This window comes from Pleurodeles waltl, chromosome 7 (genome assembly GCF_031143425.1).
Source record: "Pleurodeles waltl isolate 20211129_DDA chromosome 7, aPleWal1.hap1.20221129, whole genome shotgun sequence".
Lineage (NCBI taxonomy): Eukaryota > Metazoa > Chordata > Amphibia > Caudata > Salamandridae > Pleurodeles > Pleurodeles waltl.
This window is the reverse complement of record NC_090446.1, coordinates 1,463,872,484-1,463,891,948: the sequence shown is the minus strand read 5'-3', so window position 1 is coordinate 1,463,891,948 and position 19,465 is coordinate 1,463,872,484. Positions and strand designations below refer to the sequence as shown.

Sequence of the window (19,465 nt, the reverse complement as noted above, 5' to 3'; positions counted from 1 at the left end):
TTGTTCTAACACTGCACCCGGCCGCCCCCGCGCCGCTGAGGGTGAAATTTCTATGTGGGCTTGTGTCCCCCCCGGTGCCCTACAAAACCCCCCTGGTCTGCCCTCCGAAGACGCGGGTACTTACCTGCAAGCAGACTGGAACCGGGGCACCCCCTTCTCTCCATTGAAGCCTATGCGTTTTGGGCACCACTTTGAACTCTGCACCTGACCGGCCCTGAGCTGCTGGTGTGGTAACTTTGGGGTTGCTCTGAACCCCCAACGGTGGGCTACCTTGGACCAAGAACTGAACCCTGTAAGTGTCTTACTTACCTGGTAAAACTAACAAAAACTTACCTCCCCCAGGAACTGTGAAAATTGCACTGTGTCCACTTTTAAAGTAGCTATTTGTGAATAACTTGAAAAGTATACATGCAATTGAAATGATTCAAAGTTCCTAATGTACTTACCTGCAATACCTTTCAAACAAGATATTACATGTTAAATTTGAACCTGTGGTTCTTAAAATAAACTAAGAAAAGATATTTTTCTATAACAAAACCTATTGGCTGGATTTGTCTCCGAGTGTGTGTACCTCATTTATTGTCTATGTGTATGTACAACAAATGCTTAACACTACTCCTTGGATAAGCCTACTGCTCGACCACACTACCACAAAATAGAGCATTAGTATTATCTCTTTTTACCACTATTTTACCTCTAAGGGGAACCCTTGGACTCTGTGCATGCTATTCCTTACTTTGAAATAGCACATACAGAGCCAACTTCCTACACCTTCCACCTGTCAAAAGAAAGAGAACACTTCAGTTTGGAGCACGAGAGGCTCCTCAGCAACAAACAGCAAAGACGGTAACACCTCCTCCCTCGCCTCCACCTGTAACTCCGGCTTCGCCAACTTACACCCCGTCACATTCGCCAGCTCACACCGCCATGAGCCACGACGACCAAGATCAAGACGCGTGGGACTTGTACGATGCACCAGTGTCTGATAACAGCCCAGACACATACCCAACTAGGCCATCACCACCTGAGGACACCACAGCCTATTCACAAGTGGTGGCTAGAGCAGCTCAGTTCCATAATGTGGAACTACACTCTGAACAAGTAGCGGATGACTTTTTATTTAACACCCTCTTCTCCACCCACAGCTCCTACCAAAGCCTGCCTATGCTCCCAGGCATGCTACGCCATGCAAAGGAGATCTTCAAGGAGCCAGTTAAAAGTAGGGCAGTAACGCCTAGAGTGGACAAAAAGTATAAGGCGCCTCCTACGGACCCTGTATTCATCACCTCTCAGCTGCCACCAGATTCTGTGGTGGTAGGGGCTGCCAGAAAACGGGCAAATTCACACACTTCTGGGGATGCACCTCCCCCAGATAAAGAAAGCAGAAAGTTCGATGCAGCCGGGAAGAGGGTCGCTGTCCAGGCAGCAAACCAGTGGCGCATCGCAAACTCACAAGTGCTGCTAGCGCGATACGACAGAGCCCACTGGGATGAGATGCAGCATCTCATTGAACATCTCCCAAAAGATCTACAAAAAAGAGCAAAACAGGTTGTTGAGGAGGGTCAAAACATCTCCAACAATCAAATACGCTCCTCTATGGATGCAGCACACACAGCCGCAAGGACCATTAATACGTCGGTTACCATCCGTAGGCACGCATGGCTCAGAACGTCTGGATTCAAGCCAGAAATTCAGCAGGCAGTACTTAACATGCCAGTAAACGAAAAACTTCTGTTCGGTCCGGAGGTCGACACAGCCATAGAAAAGCTCAAAAAGGACACTGACACTGCCAAGGCCATGGGCGCACTCTACTCCCCGCAGAGCAGAGGATCTTATACCACCTTCCGCAAAACACCTTTTAGAGGAGGGTTTCGGGGTCAGGCCACACAAGCCAGTACCTCACAGTCCGCACCGTCCACCTACCAGGGACAGTACAGGGGAGGCTTTCGGGGCCAGTATAGAGGAGGGCAATTCCCTAGGAATAGAGGAAGATTTCAAAGCCCCAAAACCACTACCAACAAGCAGTGACTCACACGTCACTCGCCCCCCCCCACACAACACCAGTGGGGGGAAGGATAGGTCAATATTACGAAGCATGGGAGGAAATAACTACAGACACATGGGTCCTAGCAATTATCCAACATGGTTATTGCATAGAATTCCTGCAATTCCCTCCAGACATACCACCAAAATCACAAAATTTATCAAAACACCATTCACAGCTTCTAGAGATAGAAGTTCAAGCACTACTGCAAAAAGATGCAATAGAATTAGTACCAAGCACACAAATAAACACAGGAGTTTATTCACTGTACTTCTTGATACCAAAAAAGGACAAAACACTGAGACCAATTCTAGACCTCAGAGTAGTAAACACATTCATCAAATCAGACCACTTTCACATGGTCACACTACAAGAAGTGTTACCATTGCTCAAAAAACACAACTACATGACAAACCTAGACCTCAAAGACGCATATTTCCATATACCAATACATCAATCACACAGAAAATATCTAAGGTTTGTATTCAAAGGAATACATTACCAATTCAAAGTATTGCCTTTCGGTTTAACAACCGCTCCAAGGGTATTCACAAAATGCCTAGCAGTAGTCGCTGCACACATCAGAAGGCAGCAAATACATGTATTCCCGTATCTAGACGACTGGCTAATCAAAACCAGTTCGCTCATACAATGCTCAAACCACACAAATCAAGTCATACAAACCCTCTACAAACTAGGGTTCACCGTCAACTTTGCAAAATCCAACATTCAGCCAAGCAAAGTACAGCAATATCTAGGAGCCATAATAGACACGACAAAAGGAGTAGCAACGCCAACTCCACAAAGAATTCACAATTTCAACAGTCATTCAACACATGTCTCCAAATCAAACAATACAAGCAAGAACAATACTACAGCTCCTAGGCATGATGTCCTCATGCATAGCCATTGTCCCAAACGCAAGACTGCACATGAGGCCCTTACAACAGTGCCTAGCCTCACAGTGGTCTCAAGCACAGGGTCACCTTCTAGATCTGGTGTTAATAGACCGCCAAACTTACCTCTCGCTTCTATGGTGGAACAGTATAAATTTAAACAAAGGGCGGCCTTTCCAAGACCCAGTGCCACAGTACATAATAACAACAGATGCTTCCATGACAGGGTGGGGAGCACATCTCAATCAACACAACATAAGAGGACAATGGAACATACATCAAACAAAACTGCATATAAATCATCTAGAATTATTAGCAGTTTTTCAAGCACTAAAAGCTTTCCAACCAATCATAACCCACAAATACATCCTTGTCAAAACAGACAACATGACAACGTTGTATTATCTAAACAAACAAGGATGAACACATTCAACGCAGTTAAGTTTATTAGCTCAAAACATATGGAAGTGGGCAATCCACCATCAAATTCGCCTAATAGCACAGTTTATTCCAGGGATCCAGAATCAACTGGCAGACAATCTCTCTCGAGATCACCAGCAAGTCCACGAATGGGAAATCCACCCACAAATTCTGAACACCTACTTCACACTCTGGGGAACACCTCAAATAGACTTATTTGCAACAAAAGAGAACGCAAAATGCCAAAACTTCGCGTCCAGATACCCACACAAGCAATCCCAAGGCAATGCCCTATGGATGAACTGGTCAGGAATATTTGCTTACGCTTTTCCTCCTCTCCCTCTCCTCCCTTATCTAGTAAACAAATTGAGTCAAAACAAACTCAAACTCATTTTAATAGCACCAACGTGGGCAAGACAACCCTGGTACACAACACTGCTAGATCTATCTGTAGTACCCCACATCAAACTGCCCAACAAACCAGATCTGTTAACGCAACACAACCAACAGATCAGACACCCAGATCCAGCATCGCTGAATCTAGCAATCTGGCTCCTGAAATCATAGAATTCGGACACTTACAACTTAACCAAGAGTGTATGGAAGTCTTAAAGCAGGCCAGAAGGCCATCCACTAGACACTGCTACGCAAGTAAGTGGAAAAGATTTGTTTGTTACTGCCATCATAATCAGATACAACCACTAGACACAACTCCAAAACATATAGTAAATTACTTGCTCCATTTACAAAAAGCAAAGCTAGCCTTCTCTTCTATTAAAATACACCTTGCAGCAATATCTGCATACCTGCAGACTACCTATTCAACTTCCTTGTATAGGATACCAGTCATCAAAGCATTCATAGAAGGTCTTAAAAGAATTATACCACCAAGAACACCACCTGTTCCTTCATGGAACCTAAACGTGGTCCTAACAAGACTCATGGGCCCACCTTTCGAACCCATGCACTCTTGCGGAATACAATTCCTAACCTGGAAAGTTGCCTTTCTCATCGCCATTACATCTCTGAGAAGAGTAAGTGAAATTCAAGCGTTCACAACACAGGAACCTTTTATACAAATACATAAAAATAAGGTCGTCCTACGACCTAATCCAAAATTTTTACCAAAAGTTATTTCACCGTTCCATCTAAATCAAACGGTAGAACTACCAGTTTTTTTCCCACAGCCAGATTCTGTGGCTGAAAGAGCACTACATACATTAGATGTCAAAAGAGCATTAATGTACTACATTGACAGAACGAAGAACATCAGAAAGACTAAACAGCTATTTATTGCATTCCAAAAACCTCATGCAGGTAACCCAATATCAAAACAAGGTATAGCCAGATGGATTGTTAAATGCATCCAAATCTGCTACCTTAAAGCAAAAAGACAACTGCCCATTACTCCCAGGGCACATTCAACAAGGAAAAAAGGTGCTTCAATGGCCTTTTTAGGAAACATCCCAATGCATGAAATATGTAAGGCAGCCACATGGTCTACGCCTCACACATTCACCAAACACTACTGTATAGATGTGCTATCCGCACAACAAGCCGCAGTAGGTCAAGCTGTATTAAGAACTCTATTTCAGACAACTTCTACTCCTACAGGCTAATCCACCGCTTATGGGGAAATAACTGCTTACTAGTCTATGCAGACCATGTGTATCTACAGCGACAGATGCCATCGAACTGAAAATGTCACTTACCCAGTGTACATCTGTTCGTGGCATCAGTCGCTGAGATTCACATGGGCCCACCCACCTCCCCGGAAGCCTGTAGCAGTTCAGAAGTTACCTTCAATTTTGTACATTTGTATATATATTATTTAAACCTTTAATAGGTACATACTTACACATTTCATTGCGCGGGCACTATTACTATAGTACAACTCCTACCTCACCCTCTGCGGGGAAAACAATCGAAGATGGAGTCGACGCCCATGCGCAATGAGCACAGAAGGAGGAGTCACTCGGTCCAGTGACTCGAAAACACTTCTTCGAAGAAAAACAACTTGTAACACTCCGACCCAACACCAGATGGCGAGCTATGCAGACCATGTGAATCTCAGCGACTGATGCCACGAACAGATGTACACTGGGTAAGTGACATTTTCATTCCTAGGTTCTGTGGAGCCCCTAAATACTGAATTTAGGGGTGTGTGTAGGTCTGGGAGGGCAGTAGCCAATGGCTGCTGTCCTGGAGGGTGGCTACACCCTCTTTGTGCCTCCTCCCTGAGGGTAGGGGAGCACATCCCTAATCCTATTGGGGGAATCCTCCATCTGCAAGATGGAGGATTTCTAAAAGTCAGTCACCTCAGCTCAGGACACCTTAGGGGCTGTCCTGACTGGCCAGTGACTCCTCCTTGTTTTTCTCATTATCTCCTCCGGCTTTGCTGCCAAAAGTGGGGCCGTGGCCGGAGGGGGCGGGCAACTCCACTAGCTGGAATGCCCTGTGGTGCTGGAACAAAGGGGGTGAGCCTTTGAGGCTCACCGCCAGGTGTTACAGCTCCTGCCTGGGGGAGGTGATAGCATCTCCACCCAGTGCAGGCTTTGTTACTAGTCACAGAGTGACAAAGGCACTCTCCCCATGTGGCCAGCAACATGTCTCGAGTGTGGCAGGCTGCTAAAACCAGTCAGCCTACACGGGTAGTTGGTTAAGATTTCAGGGGGCACCTCTAAGGTGCCCTCTGGGGTGTATTTTACAATAAAATGTACACTGGCATCAGTGTGCATTTATTGTGCTGAGAAGTTTGATACCAAACTTCCCAGTTTTCAGTGTAGCCATTATGGTGCTGTGGAGTTCGTGTTTGACAGACTCCCAGACCAATTACTCTTATGGCTACCCTGCACTTACAATGTCTAAGGTTTTGCTTAGACACTGTAGGGGTACAGTGCTCATGCACTGGTGCCCTCACCTATGGTATAGTGCACCCTGCCTTAGGGCTGTAAGGCCTGCTAGAGGGGTGACTTATCTATACTGCATAGGCAGTTTGAGGTTGGCATGGCACCCTGAGGGGAGTGCCATGTCGACTTAGTCATTTTCTCCCCACCAACACACACAAGCTGGCAAACAGTGTGTCTGTGCTGGGTGAGGGGTCCCTAGGGTGGCATAAGACATGCTGCAGCCCTTGGAGACCTTCCCTGGCGTCAGGGCCCTTGGTACCAGTTACAAGGGACTTACCTAGGTGCCAGGGTTGTGCCAATTGTGTAAACAATGGTAAATTTTAGGTGACAGAACACTGGTGCTGGGGCCTGGTTAGCAGGGTCCCAGCACACTTCTCAGTCAAGTCAGCATCAGTATCAGGCAAAAAGTGGGGAGTAAGTGCAACAGGGAGCCATTTCTTTACAATAAGTTACTTCAAAACTGCCATAACACACTTCCACCCCTTCCCCTCTATCCACTTTCGTCTAACCAACTTACAATATCAGCACCAGAACAGTATGCAACAATTAATGGAAACTATGTACAAACTCTTCCTCTGTGAAGATGGAGAAATCCTCATCCATTCCTATGAAGGAACAGGATTTCCTAGGTTCAGAGTTGGACTCAAGCAGTGAAAAAACATACTTTGACGAAAAAGTAATTGACAGAAAAGGGTTTCCTGTACCAGAAAGGACAATCTGACAGAGAATTGTGATAGTTAGAAGATTATGGCTTTATGCATCACTTTGATTAACTTTGTCAGACTTAATGTCGGAAGTTGGCTCTGTATGTGCTATTTCAAAGTAAGGAATAGCATGCACAGAGTCCAAGGGTTCCCCTTAGAGGTAAGATAGTGGCAAAAAGAGATAATACTAATGCTCTATTTTGTGGTAGTGTGGTCGAGCAGTAGGCTTATCAAAGGAGTAGTGTTAAGCATTTGTTGTACATAGACACAGGCAATAAATGAGGAACACACACTCAGAGACAAATCCAGCCAATAGGTTTTGTTATAGAAAAATATATTTTCTTAGTTTATTTTAAGAACCACAGGTTCAAATTTTACATGTAATATCTCATTTGAAAGGTATTGCAGGTAAGTACTTTGGGAACTTTGAATCATTTCATTAGCATGTATAGTTTTCACATAAAACACAATAAGCTGTTTTAAAAGTGGACACTTAGTGCAATTTTCACAGTTCCTGGGGGAGGTAAAGTAATATTAGTTTTAACAGGTAAGTAAGTCACTTACAGGTTTCAGTTTTTGGTCCAAGGTAGCCCACCGTTGGGGGTTCAGAGCAACCCCAAAGTTACCACACCAGCAGCTCAGGGCCGGTCAGGTGCAGAGTTCAAAGTGGTGCCCAAACGCATAGGCTTCAATGGAGAGAAGGGGGTGCCCCAGTTCCAGTCTGCCAGCAGGTAAGTACCCGCGTCTTCGGAGGGCAGACCAGGGGGGTTTTGTAGGGCACCGGGGGGGACACAGGTCAGCACAAAAAGTACACCCTCAGCAGCGCGGGGGCGGCCAGTTGCAGTGTGCAAACACGCGTCCGGTTTGTAATGGTTTTCAATGAGAGATCAAGGGATCTCTTCAGCATTGCAGGCAGGCAAGGGGGGGGCTCCTCGGGGTAGCCACCACCTGGGCAAGGGAGAGGGCCTCCTGGGGGTCACTCCTGCACTGGAGTTCCGTTTCTTTAGGTGCTGGGGGCTGCGGGTGCAGAGTCTTTTCCAGCCGTCGGGAAATGGAGTTCAGGCAGTCGCGGTCAGGGGGAGCCTCGGGATTCCCTCTGCAGGCGTCGCTGTGGGGGCTCAGGGGGGACAACTTTGGTTACTCACAGTCGTAGAGTCGCCGGAGGGTCCTCCCTGAAGCGCTGTTTCTCCACCAGTCGAGTCGGGGTCGCCGGGTGCAGTGTTGCAAGTCTCACGCTTCTTGCGGGGAGTTGCAGGGGTCTTTAAATCTGCTACTTGAAACAAAGTTGCAGTTCTTTTGGAGCAGGGCCGCTGTCCTCGGGAGTTTCTTGTCTTTCTCGAAGCAGGGCAGTCCTCGGAGGATTCAGAGGTCGCTGGTCCCTTGGAAAGCATCGCTGGAGCAGGTTTCTTTGGAAGGCAGGAGACAGGCCGGTAAGTCTGGGGCCAAAGCAGTTGGTGTCTTCTGTTCTTCCTCTGCAGGGGTTTTTCAGCTCAGCAGTCCTTTTCTTCTTGTTAGTTGCAGGAATCTAAAGTTTTAGGTTCAGGGGAGCCCTTAAATACTAAATTTAAGGGCGTGTTTAGGTCTGGGGGGTTAGTAGCCAATGGCTACTAGCCCTGAGGGTGGGTACACCCTCTTTGTGCCTCCTCCCAATGGGAGGGGGTCACATCCCTAATCCTATTGGGGGAATCCTCCATCTGCAAGATGGAGGATTTCTAAAAGTTAGAGTCACCTCAGCTCAGGACACCTTAGGGGCTGTCCTGACTGGCCAGTGACTCCTCCTTGTTGTTTTCTTTGTTTCCTCCGACCTTGCTGCCAAAAGTGGGGGCCGTGGCCGGAGGGGGGCGGGCAACTCCACTAGCTGGAGTGTCCTGCGGTGCTGGAACAAAGGGGTGAGCCTTTGAGGCTCACCGCCAGGTGTTACAGCTCCTGCCTAGGGGAAGGTGTTAGCATCTCCACCCAGTGCAGGCTTTGTTACTGGCCTCAGAGTGACAAAGGCACTCTCCCCATGGGGCAAGCAACATGTCTCTAGTGTGGCAGGCTGCTGGAACCAGTCAGCCTACACAGATAGTCGGTTAAGGTTTCAGGGGGCACCTCTAAGGTGCCCTCTGGGGTGTAGTTTACAATAAAATGTACACTGGCATCAGTGTGCATTTATTGTGCTGAGAAGTTTGATACCAAAGTTCCCAGTTTTCAGTGTAGCCATTATGGTGCTGTGGAGTTCGTGTTTGACAGACTCCCAGACCATATACTCTTATGGCTACCCTGCACTTACAATGTCTAAGGTATTGCTTAGACACTGTAGGGGCACAGTGCTCATGCACTGGTGCCCTCACCTATGGTATAGTGCACCCTGCCTTAGGGCTGGAAGGCCTACTAGAGGGGTGACTTATCTATACCTTCAGAGGCAGTGAGAGGCTGGCATGGCACCCTGAGGGGGTGACTTACTCGTTTGGTTCTCACCAGCACAAACAAGCTGGCAAGCAGTGTGTCTGTGCTGAGTGAGGGGTCTCCAGGGTGGCATAAGACATGCTGCAGCCCTTAGAGACCTTCCTTGGCATCAGGGCCCTTGGTACCAGGGGTACCACTTACAAGGGACTTATCTGGATGCCAGGGTGTGCCAATTGTGGAATCAAATGTACAGGTTAGGGAAAGAACACTGGTGCTGGGGCCTGGTTAGCAGGCCTCAGCACACTTTCAATTCAAAACATAGCATCAGCAAAGGCAAAAAGTCAGGGGGTAACCATGCCAAGGAGGCATTTCCTTACACTTAATATGAGACATATCTAGGAGTCGCTCTTGAGCCATTGGTCACAGTTGACAGGGCACTGGGAGGATGTAGTGGTAGTTACTGCAGAACTGTACAGGAAGATATATTGATGGACAGCAAAACCATCACAGTAGGGAAAGCATTCAGACAGTCAACCCCCCTCAGTGACCATGCATCCCTGATGGGATCTAGGAGCTTGAAATTTAGGGGTCTGTGGAACTCTTGTTGTTGTAAAACCAAATCATATGTTCTGTTCAGGTTAGCACAGTGCGTCTGGAGGTGAACAATCCAGAAAGAGATCACGAATAGTGATACACTCAGCATGACTAAAATGCGTAGAAGCAGACTGTAAGGAAATGCCTCCTTGGCATGGTTGCCCCCTGACTTTTTGCCTTTGCTGATGCTATGTTTACAATTGAAAGTGTGCTGAGGCCTGCTAACCAGGCCCCAGCACCAGTGTTCTTTCCCTAACCTGTACTTTTGTATCCACAATTGGCAGACCCTGGCATCCAGATAAGTCCCTTGTAACTGGTACTTCTAGTACCAAGGGCCCTGATGCCAAGGAAGGTCTCTAAGGGCTGCAGCATGTCTTATGCCACCCTGGAGACCTCTCACTCAGCACAGACACACTGCTTGCCAGCTTGTGTGTGCTAGTGAGGACAAAACGAGTAAGTCGACATGGCACTCCCCTCAGGGTGCCATGCCAGCCTCTCACTGCCTATGCAGTATAGGTAAGACACCCCTCTAGCAGGCCTTACAGCCCTAAGGCAGGGTGCACTATACCATAGGTGAGGGTACCAGTGCATGAGCATGGTACCCCTACAGTGTCTAAACAAAACCTTAGACATTGTAAGTGCAGGGTAGCCATAAGAGTATATGGTCTGGGAGTTTGTCAAACACGAACTCCACAGCACCATAATGGCTACACTGAAAACTGGGAAGTTTGGTATCAAACTTCTCAGCACAATAAATGCACACTGATGCCAGTGTACATTTTATTGCAAAATACACCCCAGAGGGCACCTTAGAGGTGCCCCCTGAAACTTAACCGACTGTCTGTGTAGGCTGACTAGTTCCAGCAGCCTGCCACACTAGAGACATGTTGCTGGCCCCATGGGGAGAGTGCCTTTGTCACTCTGAGGCCAGTAACAAAGCCTGCACTGGGTGGAGATGCTAACACCTCCCCCAGGCAGGAGCTGTGACACCTGGCGGTGAGCCTCAAAGGCTCACCCCTTTGTCACAGCCCAGCAGGGCACTCCAGCTTAGTGGAGTTGCCCGCCCCCTCCGGCCACGGCCCCCACTTTTGGCGGCAAGGCTGGAGGGAACAAAGAAAGCAACAAGGAGGAGTCACTGGCCAGTCAGGACAGCCCCTAAGGTGTCCTGAGCTGAGGTGACTCTAACTTTTAGAAATCCTCCATCTTGCAGATGGAGGATTCCCCCAATAGGGTTAGGATTGTGACCCCCTCCCCTTGGGAGGAGGCACAAAGAGGGTGTACCCACCCTCAGGGCTAGTAGCCATTGGCTACTAACCCCCCAGACCTAAACACGCCCTTAAATTTAGTATTTAAGGGCTACCCTGAACCCTAGAAAATTAGATTCCTGCAACAACAAGAAGAAGGACTGCCCAGCTGAAAACCCCTGCAGAGGAAGACCAGAAGACAACAACTGCCTTGGCTCCAGAAACTCACCGGCCTGTCTCCTGCCTTCCAAAGAACTCTGCTCCAGCGACGCCTTCCAAAGGGACCAGCGACCTCTGAATCCTCTGAGGACTGCCCTGCTTCGACGACGACAAGAAACTCCCGAGGACAGCGGACCTGCTCCAAAAAGACTGCAACTTTGTTTCAAGAAGCAGCTTTAAAGAACCCTGCAACTCCCCGCAAGAAGCGTGAGACTTGCAACACTGCACCCGGCGACCCCGACTCGGCTGGTGGAGAACCAACACCTCAGGGAGGACCCCCGGACTACTCTACGACTGTGAGTACCAAAACCTGTCCCCCCTGAGCCCCCACAGCGCCGCCTGCAGAGGGAATCCCGAGGCTTCCCCTGACCGTGACTCTCTGAAACCTAAGTCCCGACGCCTGGAAAAGACCCTGCACCCGCAGCCCCCAGTACCTGAAGGACCGGACTTTCACTGCAGAAGTGACCCCCAGGAGTCCCTCTCCCTTGCCCAAGTGGAGGTTCCCCGAGGAAGCCCCCCCTTGCCTGCCTGCAGCGCTGAAGAGATCCCGTGATCTCTCATTGACTTACATTGCGAACCCGATGCTTGTTCTAACACTGCACCCGGCCGCCCCCGCGCCGCTGAGGGTGAAATTTCTGTGTGGGCTTGTGTCCCCCCCCGGTGCCCTACAAAACCCCCCTGGTCTGCCCTCCGAAGACGCGGGTACTTACCTGCAAGCAGACCGGAACCGGGGCACCCCCTTCTCTCCATTATAGCCTATGCGTTTTGGGCACCACTTTGAACTCTGCACCTGACCGGCCCTGAGCTGCTGGTGTGGTAACTTTGGGGTTGCTCTGAACCCCCAACGGTGGGCTACCTTGGACCAAGAACTGAACCCTGTAAGTGTCGTACTTACCTGGTAAAACTAACAAAAACTTACCTCCCCCAGGAACTATGAAAATTGCACTGTGTCCACTTTTAAAATAGCTATTTGTGAATAACTTGAAAAGTATACATGCAATTGAAATGATTCAAAGTTCCTAATGTACTTACCTGCAATACCTTTCAAACAAGATATTACATGTTAAATTTGAACCTGTGGTTCTTAAAATAAACTAAGAAAAGATATTTTTCTATAACAAAACCTATTGACTGGATTTGTCTCTGAGTGTGTGTACCTCATTTATTGTCTATGTGTATGTACAACAAATGCTTAACACTACTCCTTGGATAAGCCTACTGCTCGACCACACTACCACAAAATAGAGCATTAGTATTATCTATTTTTACCACTATTTTACCTCTAAGGGGAACCCTTGGACTCTGTGCATGCTATTCCTTACTTTGAAATAGCACATACAGAGCCAACTTCCTACACAGACATATTAAGCAGGCAAGCAGAAATCTTACACAAGTAGGAACTAAATCGAAAGGTCATAGACACAACCTTCCAAAGCTAGAGAACACCACAAATCGATCTGTTCTCCACCCAAATGGGAAATGCCAAAGATCATATCCAGGTATCCTCATCACCTATTCCAAGGTAATACCCTGTAGATAGAATGGTCAGGGACATTTACCTATACCTGTTCAGATTCACCCAATACAATTGGCAGTAAACAAGTGCAAGCAAATGAGCCTGAAAATGATACTGATAGCCCCACAGTGGACCAGGGTCATTCTGTGACCTTGTGGGGATGGTAGAAAGCAAGGTGAATCCCAGTATTTGACAACCTGTTAATACTACAGGAAATCGGGTGCACAGAAATGCAGCCAAGTGTATCAGGTTTGTTCACGGATGTAGGAAGGCAAACCCATTACATAACTTGACCCGTGACACAGCCATCGTCCGATATCTGATGCACTCGTTAGATACAAAGCTTGCCTACACATCCATTAGGGTGCTGCTGTCTCATTTAGTGGCATGCACCAGAGGAATCTCTGGCTAGAAGCTTTTGCCCCATCTGTCCTCAAAAGATCCTTTCAAAGAGAGGAGAAATGCACCACTTAGGTCAGCACTCACACCATTGTGGAACCTGCTGCTAACACAAGCCTTTGGAACCTGTACCCAACAAAACATGACTCCTTTTCTGACTATTGAAATTACATTTGTAGTTGCAGTCACATCCTTAAGCAGAGAGAGGTAATTGCAAACTCCCAACTATACAAGAGCCATACAAGGATAGTGTTAGGCATAAGAACAAACCCCGCTTTATCCCAAAGATAGTATTGCATTTTCAAGTTTATCAGTCTATTTAACTACAGGCCTTTTTCAACAATCCGCAATATAGGCAGAAGGAGAATTATAACTGACAGATGTGTGAGAGCAGTAGTTGCAGTACTTAGAGCAAACCTAATAGTTTAGCAAAATTGATATAGTTTTTTGTTTTGTAAGCACTGCAGGATAGACGTCTACTGGTGTCATAAGTTACCTTTGCAACATGAATAATGCAGACAAACCAGACCTGTTACACTTTTATGGGGAAAAATCTGAAGAACAAACTAAGAGCACATTCCAACAGGAAACCGGGGGCCACACTGGCCTAATTTTTCCCCTATTGACACATTCATGGTTGAAGCCTCGTCATCAGTCAGTACCTTCACAAAACATTACTCCATAGACCTCAGCGGAATCAGTAAGGCCCGCTTGTGCAACCACACGCTTCAACCCAACCTCACACAATGATCTATTACGGCTGCACAGCATGTGAATACAAAAAAGGATCATACTGCAAAAGGAAAATGATACTTTGCTGTAACTTCAGTTTTGCATCTTCAAGACATTTCTAGATTCACATGTGATCCACCTGAAGGTGTAATTGTTAGACTAAAAGGATCAAAGCAACATATTTCACTTAGAAAAATCATGGATATCCAAACTGAGGGGAAGGTGAGAACTTCACAATGGCAGTAACACACTAGGGTATTGTGGGCTCCTTCTAGTGGACGTCCAAAAAAAAGAGAATAAATAGGGGCAGTTTGGACCCAACCACTAAATGTTGTAATAATGCACAGCATGTGAATCTAGAAACATTTTCAAACTGCAAATCTGCTAGAGTAAGCACTTCCTCTTCATAAATATGTAGGTAAATATGCTTGATAAAGAACTAGATTGCAATGAAGTATGTTTTCCTTTAGATTCCCATGCAACCTACCAAGTTGCCACGTGAGGTCGTTCACCTCATATATCGTGACATGTTTTATATATAGTATGTGAACAAGAGTCTAAAGGTGGGCTTTCTTTTGGGACATTGTGATGCAAAAGTGTATGTCACGAAGGAGAGCCTAATTATAGACTAGCCCATGAGTGGTACCAAATGTGTAAGCTTTGAGCAAGGCAAAGGTCTTTTTAAAACTCAACCTTTATATGTCAGAAAGCTTAACAGCATGTTCAGTTTTTAAATTGTTATATACATAACTCTTTTATGTTCATTACCTTTGCCTGTTATGAAAGGTGATTCAGTGTGTGTTTTTGGGGAATGTTATTTCTATCTGGTGTTATTTCGTTCCTTCTATCATTAACCAGGCACACGTTAGCTATTTTTGTATATCTTGGAAACTATGCCAGTTTTTTTTTTTTTTTTTTTTACCACGTTATAAGAAATGTGATATGGTGGTATAACTGGTGCTGTGGCTTTAATCTGCTCTAAAACTTCATATCTTTCAGGAAGCCCGACTTCTGTGTCCCACCACATTCTGACTGTCAGTGATCCAGATGTTGTGCCATTACGGAGAACCAGGCGCCACAGTCCAGTGAGTCACAGTACCACAACTCGTGGACGGATTTCCTCACCAAACCTGACAACTTGTGCCACCAATGTAAGAACCAAGATCAGTCCTTCAAGTCCAGTGTCTCTCAAGGGTGGAGCATCAATCACTGCTGCACCATCAAGCCCTGACCCCTCCAGCAGGTGTAGGAACCATCATCACAACCTGTCTACCTCAGCAATAGCTAACCTGCCTGAAATAGACTTGGTCATGCAGACCTCTACCTCTGGACCTCAGTCCACCTCCTACCCTCATTTCTCAGGAGCAGATCATTCTTACAACTTTAAAAGATCAAGTACCCCATCTGAAATGGATGGATTGCAAACCTTTGAGTCACCTGATGTTGGTGCATATCAGGACCTGGAGTACTGTGATAGCGTTGGCTCACCAGGACTCCTCTCTCCCGGGGGCCCTCTTGGTTCCATGGTGGATGATGGGCAGCTTGTGCCTGGATTATGTGTGGATGCTTTTGATGAAAGTGATATGGAAGTAGTCTCTTCACTGAACGTCTCAGACTTGGAGTTTGATGAGAGTGTCTTGGACAGCACCTTTCAGGAGGATAACTCTGAGTGTCACAGCCAGATTGTGGTAAAAACACGGCAAGCAGATGAGTTCAGAGAAGATCGATCATTTGGTCTAGGCACAAGTACATCAGGCAGACATCATGTTGCAGTGAATGGTGGGGAGAGCTCTGAGGATGATAATTCACAAAACTGTTACAGTTTCTCAAGGACTGTTGTGACCCGAAACATGGATCTTCTTCCTTACCCTATGGACTTACAGCTGCCGCATATAAAGCAACTAGATGGTGTTGATGATGGCACAGAGAGTGACACCAGCAGTATCGCCACCTCTACAGAACCTAGAGTGCCCCAAGTCGCTAAAAACATTTCATTTAATCTAGCAGGGTCTTCTCAGGAAGCAGGAGCAACTGGCATCCAAACAGAGTTGACCTCCGCAATGGACTCTAAAAATCCACAGGCTTCTGCAGAGAAGGTCCCAGAAGACCTTCCCTCTGACATTGTTGATTTTGTGCTAAAAGACTTCAACACTGGTACTCTGACATTCTCCAGTGAGAGAAATCACAGCTCTCCTACTCTATTGCTTCCCAAATCTGTGTCAGAAAATGGATCAAACATTCTTGCTAACAATTTAGTCACAGTTCCTGAGGTTCTATCCAAGCCAACAAAATCCCTGTTACACCCTGCGCCAGTTACAAGGGTAGAGACTCTTGCTGTTGCACCCTTGCAGTCAGGAAGCAACTTTAATTTGGTTAATGGTAGCAATGGGCCCATTACAAGACGCGAACAGCTCATCGCCAGTAAACCATCTGAGCCAACATGGCTGTCAGTTGGATGCCGGCCCATAGACCCAAGTCTAACAGTCTTGAATCTAAAGGATCCTCCTCAGTTGCAGAGGGTGTGCAAACCTCTTTCGCTTTCACCCCAAGTGCCTACATTTACAATGGCCAAACTGGAAACACCATCTGTCTCTGTTCATAAACCTAGCTCCACCTCCAAAGTTCTCATGGTGAATAAACAGGGGCAGTTGTTTGTGAAAGTGCAGTCAAACTCAGCTCCAGGTGCCCCATCCTCAGATCAAAAGGTCATTACTTGCCAGCCTGTGCCAATCAGTCCTTCTCCCTGTGCTCCAGTTGTAACTTGCAGTGCAGGAGAACAACTAAACTTCCACCCAGTTCTTGGGAACTTCAGTAACCAGCAAGGCAATGCGAGAGCATGCCAGCGGTTGGAGCCAACTCCTTCAAGTAGCATGAGGGTCATGGTAATCCCACAGATTGCACCATGTTCACAAGTTGTGGAGAGTAATTCCAGGGGGAATCCCAGGAAGGTAGCCCCCAACATCAAGAAATCAGACTGTGAGTTGAACCTCGGGGGAGCTATGCTAACACCAATTCAAAAGCAGCCTAATTTGGGAACAGTTATTTTGCGGGCATCTGCTCCCCTCGGAATTGTGAGGAATGATGCTCCCACGTGGACATTTAGTGGCCCTCTGCTGAATGTAATGCCCATGCTGAACGTGATTAGGACAGGTGCCCCCAATGGTCCTGGACAGTTCACCATTGGAACTTCCACTGTCATGCCGCAGTCTGTGGGCCTTCAGCAGAATTGTGTCCTCCAAAGGTTTCCCATGAACTCTGGGATGATGGCCCTTTCAACAGGACTTCCCATTCTTAGGCCATCACTGCTGCAGGGAATGTCAAACTTTAATCTTGCAGAGCCGCCTGCAGCCCCACTCCAGGCGACTCAGTCCCCAAAATCAAATGGCACTCCCCCTTCTCCTGTTGTTGCTGCTCCTGTTATCCCCAAGCCCTACACACCCATTCAGGCCAGCTGTGTAAAGAGAGTTTCGACATGCAACAGCCAAACACCTTCCAAGAAGCTGAAGCTGGAGATCTCTCCAAAGGCAGTCCAGGAGAACAGGCTGCAAACTAATAATGTGCTGACACCTTCCCATAAAAACAATATAAGGTATGTATGCATGCCAAACGACATAATAAATACTTGTGTGGATGGTAGGACACTAACTCTTTGCTTGTACTTGGTAACCTTGATCTCTGGTCCATTGATAGGCAAGAAATAGGGGTCGCTGCAAGTGTAGGCCAGGGTTTTAAACCTGTCTGTGATGCACTTTGTTCAGTTTGCTGGCTGTCCCCCATGGGCATGTGACTGGCAGGCATCCCTAAGATGTCTCCATGTTCCTGGACACCAGTTTGCTAACGTGCCTTGGAGACTGCTGTGGCAACTGGGCCTTAGATTAGCCATCCTGCTGGGGTTTTTAATCTGATGCGGAAGGATTGTCTGATAGCATAGCATTAGGAAGGGGTTTCAGAAGTCTTTGTTTTTAATATTCACATTTATGATTTGTTTTCTATCACACTACTGCACTACAAGTTGTTTCAGTGTGCTACATAACAAAGCATCGTGTAACTGAGTGATAAGCAAATTAAACTCTTAAAAAATAAAAGTATCGTAAGTAGCATGAATATTAAACTTCAGATATAGTCCAACAAGATGTGCTTTTAAGTCTGTCCTGTAAGAGAGAAGGTTGGTTACAGATTGAAGTGTGACTTTGTTGCTGCTTCTGTGAATGTCGGGTTCTGGTCTTTTTACTTTTGAACCTTGTTTCATATTGGAGAGTTCTTACTGCTGATTCCAGATTGACAGCCCTAGGTGCTTAGCAATCTGTTGTAATTTGTTGTCTGCATTAGGTGAATCACTTTGTACATAAGGCAGCATATTTTCACTTTAATCAGATTTTCTTGTTTTGGTCCATATCCGTTTTTAAAGAAGCTTTATCACACAAACATACAACTACAGGCTGTTGGGATTGGGGGGAATACTGAAAAGTGGGAGGGGGCAGGGAAGAGAGAAAATTTGAAAATAGGTTGAGTGTCCTAACCCAAACATTCGTCCAAATTGTTTCTTATTCTGTCTGACAACACATGGGACGTTGTATTCCTCACAGAATTATGGCAAAAGGATAGCTCTAATCCGGACCTAGCTGTGACGATTGCACCTGGCTGTCATATACTGTCAGTCAATCTAGGTGGTTACAAGGCAGGCGGTGGGGTGGCTATTATTTTTAGGGATATATGTGAAATTTCTACCCCTCTGCTAAGCAAGTGTGGAAATATTGAGGGCCTTATTTTCTGTCTCAAACTCCCTCCCTCCATCTCCTTCTCTGTCTTTTTGGTGTTAAAGCATCCCAATTGCCCTGGTAGCTGCTTTACTGCACTATGTGTAGGAAAGTACCATCTTGCTTGGCATGTTACCCCCATTTTTCACTGTATATATGTTGTTTTAGTTGTATGTGTCACTGGGACCCTGGTAACCCAGGGCCCCAGTGCTCATAAGTGTGCCTGAATGTGTTACCTGTGTAGTGACTAACTGTCTCACTGAGGCTCTGCTAATCAGAACCTCAGTGGTTATGCTCTCTCATTTCTTTCCAAATTGTCACTAACAGGCTAGTGACCATTTTTACCAATTTACATTGGCTTACTGGAACACCCTTATAATTCCCTAGTATATGGTACTGAGGTACCCAGGGTATTGGGGTTCCAGGAGATCCCTATGGGCTGCAGCATTTCTTTTGCCACCCATAGGGAGCTCTGACAATTCTTACACAGGCCTGCCACTGCAGCCTGAGTGAAATAACGTCCACGTTATTTCACAGCCATTTTACACTGCACTTAAGTAACTTATAAGTCACCTATATGTCTAACCTTTACCTGGTAAAGGTTAGGTGCAAAGTTACTTAGTGTGAGGGCACCCTGGCACTA

General features: G+C 46.6%; 1 protein-coding gene across 2 annotated transcripts in view; it reads left to right on the top strand.

Annotated features, from left to right (window-relative positions):
• The window catches only part of KMT2B (lysine methyltransferase 2B), a 728,361-nt gene that overhangs the window by 482,489 nt on the left and 226,407 nt on the right, over positions 1 to 19,465 (top strand). For both annotated transcript variants that reach the window (XM_069201148.1, XM_069201147.1), the window contains exon 27: positions 15,065 to 17,654. In XM_069201148.1, coding sequence (XP_069057249.1) covers positions 15,065 to 17,654 — 2,590 coding nt within the window. The remainder of the gene's footprint in view (positions 1 to 15,064; positions 17,655 to 19,465) is intronic.